The following is a 4,101-nucleotide window of genomic DNA, read 5'->3' as shown; positions in this document are numbered from 1 at the left end:
TGGGACACCCCGGCTGGGGACGGGGACTGGGATGAGACACGCCTGGCTCCGACCGCTCTCCTTTGGGCTCAGCAAGGACGATGTCCCGCAGGCGGGGAGTCCAGGAGCTTTTGCTGCGTGGACGCTGGGGAAGATGTGGCTTTGCCCTGGCTTCGGAGGGAGATTTAGAAATTAGGGGAGCCCAAGAGCATCACCCCAAGGTTTTCCAGGGGAAGGGCTGGGCCGAGGTAGGAGAAGCTTGCCGCCAAGGAAGGAGAGCGTTTCCTTCTCTGCCGGCGGCTGTACCCATCGCCACGGGAGCCCAGCGGGGTCAGAGCAGAGGCTGCGTCAGGAAATATCTAAAACAAAATGCGAGGCAGGTATTCCCTAACATTTTGCGAGCTCTCGTGACAAAGGAAGGATGGAGAGCGCCCGGGGCTCTTGGACACTTGCTCTTTTTCCCACTGTGGCTGTTCCCACATTCTCTGCTCTCGCTCCAACACCTGATGCCTTTTCCAACCCACCGAGCTGGCCTAGACCTTTCGCAGCCCCGTGATGGGGCCACGTCAGCACTGGAGGCTCCGCTCCTTCCCCCTCTCCCGCGACTCCTCCCGCCCGTGCTGACCCCGTGACGGGGCCACGTCAGCGCTGGAGGCTCAGCTCCTTCCCCCTCTCCGCCCGTGCTGACGGCTCTGCCTCCCCGCAGGGACCAGGTCCTCCGCATCGTGGCCAGCGACGAGGAGCAGATCGCCCTGCTCAAGGTGCTGGGCGAGCAGACAAGGCTGCAGGTGAGCTGCGATGGGGCCCCGAGCATCCCCCCGGCGCCCCAAGGAGACCCTGGGGACATCCAGGACTCCCTCCTTCTTACACCTCTCAGCCAATTTTCCTTCCCATTTTGGACACGTATAATTTATAATATTTCATTTGGGGCACCTTCGGCTCAACCCTCCTGTTTCACCCCAGCCGCTGCAGCATCGTCGTTCCCAGGCTGAGTATTCCGGTCTAACGTGTCATTCCCTTTCTTTTTTTGGCTTGAATGACGCTGTAACTCTGCTCCTGCTGCATTTTCCTGGGTTGCTCTGTTGAGGAGGGGGGCTGTGTGTGAATCCCTGCGGACAATTTGAGTGGTGGGAGCAGCAGGAGAGAGATGGGTGGCGGCATCTTCACCCCAAAGCTGATGTGAGGAGATAACTACGGAATTAAAGGGCAAAACCAGCACGCAGCAGCCCCGGTGTCTCTTTGTGGCTGCTCAGAGCACAAATATCATCCGAAGGGACGTTTGCGGCCAACAAGCAACTTGGGCTGAAACGTGTTTCTGTAGAGGATCCACTGAGTGAGGCAAAGGGACCCTGACCCATCCTGGTAGCCGTGTGTGTCCCAAAACTCATCCAAAGACCTTTTTAGATCCTTCATGGAAAACTCTTGAGACTCCTTTAGGTGCTGGGGAGCTCAGCGGTTGAGCACCAGCACGGGATGGGGCCGAGCTCCCACCTCTCTTCCACACCAGGTTGACTTTTGGCGTCACCCCACCAGGCCCGGCCACCCCGCCGACCTGCACGTGCCCTTCTCCAGTCTCCGAGCAGTCAAAGTCTTCCTGGAGTCCTTTGGCATTTCCTACAGTGTCATGATCAAGGACGTGCAGGTAAGGGCTGTGGTGGTGGGCGAGACGAGCTCCTGCCCTTCACTCCCAAGAGAAGGTCCAAAACGCTGGAAACCACAAGGATGTGGAAGAAAACCCCACCTCCCTCTGCTCCTTCCAGCCTGTTTGATGGGTTTTTCCCCTCCTCCTAAACAGGAATTATTGGATGAGGAGAAGAAAAGCATGATGAAGTCTAGGAGGACAAAGAGAAGCACCAGAACGTTCGATTTTGCCTCCTACCACACGTTAGACGAGGTACATCGCTCTGCGGGGCATTCGCTCCACCTCGCCGGGGTCACGCTCAGCCCGTGCCATGGTTGCACCCATGCTCGTGACACGGTGCTCGTGACTCGTGTCACGGCAGGTGACACGGCCCCGACCCGTCTCTCCTTCTTGGGCCGAGGTTTTAGCTGAGCCGGGAGACCGGGCATCCCTCCACATGCCACGTGGCTTCACTTGGGGGGTCTTCAACTTCACTTGGGGGGTCAAACCCTGTGCTTGGAGCCCAGTGGGTGGCTGATGGAGGCTGTGACGGTGTTGGAGCATCTCAGAGCTTTTTCCTCCCACTGTTCATTCTGCTTTTGCAAAAGCCTTTGCGAGGTACACGTCCCTGTTCACGCAGAGGTCCAAGCTCTGGTCTTCTCCAGGGAAGCTCTTCATGTTGTATCTGGTGCTGGATACCCTAGAAACAAAAGGAAAGCCAGGGTGAGCCTCGTGACCCAGCAGCTCCTCCTTTCAGATCTATGACTGGATGGACGTGCTGGTGGACGATCATCCCAGCCTCGTTAGCAAGATCCAGATCGGGCAGAGCTACGAGGACAGACCCCTGTACGTGCTGAAGGTGGGTACTGGGGTCACCCTCGCCTTGCCCAGCCCTGGGAGGGCACAGACCTGAATCACCCCTTCTCCGTACAGTTCAGCACCGGGGGATCAAATCAGTCAGCCATCTGGCTGGACACTGGCATCCACTCCCGGGAATGGATCACCCAAGCCACTGGCATCTGGACGGCCAACAAGGTAACCATGTGTCCTGGGCCATGGGACCCCGATTCTCCCCCCAGGCCTTTTTTAACAACTCCCCGTGGCGCTGCTCCCTTCCCTGTGCAGATTGCCAAGGAGTACGGCCGGGACCCCTCTGTCACCGCCATCCTGGACAGCATGGACATCTTCTTGGAGATCATCACCAACCCCGATGGCTTTGCCTTCACCCACAGCTCCGTGAGTGCGGGGAGGTAGGGGGTGGGAACTTGCCCCCGTGCTTGTCTCCAGCAACCACGGCTGTCCCTGGTTTTTGGGTGGGGAGGGAGGTTCCTTCCCATGTGGGATGATGAGTGGGTGGTGGTCTCCTATTCCCAAAGATGGCAGGAGGGTGTCATCTGTCCCCCAGGGTGGGAGGTTGCACAGCCCTACGACGTCTCACCTCGCCCATGTGCTCCTAGAACCGCATGTGGCGCAAGACGAGGTCCATCAACTCCGGCTCCCACTGCGTCGGCGTGGACCCCAACCGAAACTGGGACGCAGGCTTTGGAGGTGAGAGCCGGGCCACCAGGTCCCCACGCCGGGCATCACCCATGCCTCGAAGCATCAAAGCCTCCTGCTAGAGGAGATCCTGGGGGCTACAGACCCTTCCCCAGGGCAGCCTCTGCATGGTGCCTCCTCCACTGTGCCTCAGGCTCCGGCTCCAGCAGCAACCCCTGCTCCGAGATCTACCGTGGCCCCTACGCCCACTCGGAGAGGGAAGTGAAAGCCATCGTGGACTTCATCCGCAGCCACGGCAACGTGAAATCGGTGATCTCCATCCACAGCTACGCTCAGATGCTGCTTTTCCCCTACGGCTACAAGACAGCGCCTGCGCCCGACCACCAGGAACTGGTGAGATGGCCCCAAAGCACAGACACGGGGCTGCCAGCTCCAGCTGTGCTGGAAGAGTCAGGTGGGATCATCCCAGGATCATCCCCCGCTCCTCTCGTTTGGTGCAACCCGCAATTTGAGGCTCATCACTTGGTTCTTGGAGGGAGGGCGATTGCAAGATGTACCTCCCATCCAGCAAAAATTTAGGGTGTTTTGGGCAAAAGCAAGACCTCAGGGTTTCTGTTGCCCCAGGTCTACCAGGTCTCACCACTTTTGGGGGGGGATGCTCTCCCTTGCAGAATGAAGTGGCTAAAAAGGCAGTGAGCAACTTGGCCGCCGTGTACGGAACGAAATACACCTACGGCAGCATCGTGGACACCCTCTGTAAGTGTCCCTTCCCCGTCCCGCAGCGCCGTGTCCGCCACGAACGCCCAGCGTCGGGATCACACCTCCCCTCCTCTCCCCGCAGACATCGCCGACGGCACCACCATCGACTGGGCCTACGACAACGGGGTGAAATATTCCTTCACCTTCGAGCTGAGGGACACGGGGCGCTACGGCTTCCTCCTGCCCAGCACCCAGATCGTCCCCACGGCGACCGAGACTTGGCCGGCGCTGATGGACATTATGGT

At 59.2% G+C, this 4,101-nt stretch overlaps 1 protein-coding gene across 1 annotated transcript in view; it reads left to right on the top strand.

Annotated features, from left to right (window-relative positions):
* The window catches only part of LOC104507087 (carboxypeptidase A1-like), a gene marked incomplete at its 3' end in the record, with an annotated part of 4,185 nt that extends 86 nt beyond the window's left edge, over nucleotides 1-4,099 (top strand). The window contains exons 2-11 of the mRNA XM_010148258.1: nucleotides 686-767; nucleotides 1,487-1,621; nucleotides 1,775-1,873; nucleotides 2,358-2,459; nucleotides 2,534-2,635; nucleotides 2,726-2,836; nucleotides 3,058-3,148; nucleotides 3,291-3,490; nucleotides 3,769-3,853; nucleotides 3,939-4,099. Of these exons, the coding sequence (XP_010146560.1) occupies nucleotides 686-767; nucleotides 1,487-1,621; nucleotides 1,775-1,873; nucleotides 2,358-2,459; nucleotides 2,534-2,635; nucleotides 2,726-2,836; nucleotides 3,058-3,148; nucleotides 3,291-3,490; nucleotides 3,769-3,853; nucleotides 3,939-4,099 (1,168 nt within the window). The remainder of the gene's footprint in view (nucleotides 1-685; nucleotides 768-1,486; nucleotides 1,622-1,774; nucleotides 1,874-2,357; nucleotides 2,460-2,533; nucleotides 2,636-2,725; nucleotides 2,837-3,057; nucleotides 3,149-3,290; nucleotides 3,491-3,768; nucleotides 3,854-3,938) is intronic.
* Nucleotides 4,100-4,101: the final 2 nt, after the last annotated feature.

This window comes from Eurypyga helias, unplaced genomic scaffold (assembly GCF_000690775.1).
Source record: "Eurypyga helias isolate BGI_N326 unplaced genomic scaffold, ASM69077v1 scaffold30873, whole genome shotgun sequence".
NCBI lineage: Eukaryota > Metazoa > Chordata > Aves > Eurypygiformes > Eurypygidae > Eurypyga > Eurypyga helias.
This window is presented reverse-complemented; position numbering and strand designations above follow the sequence as displayed.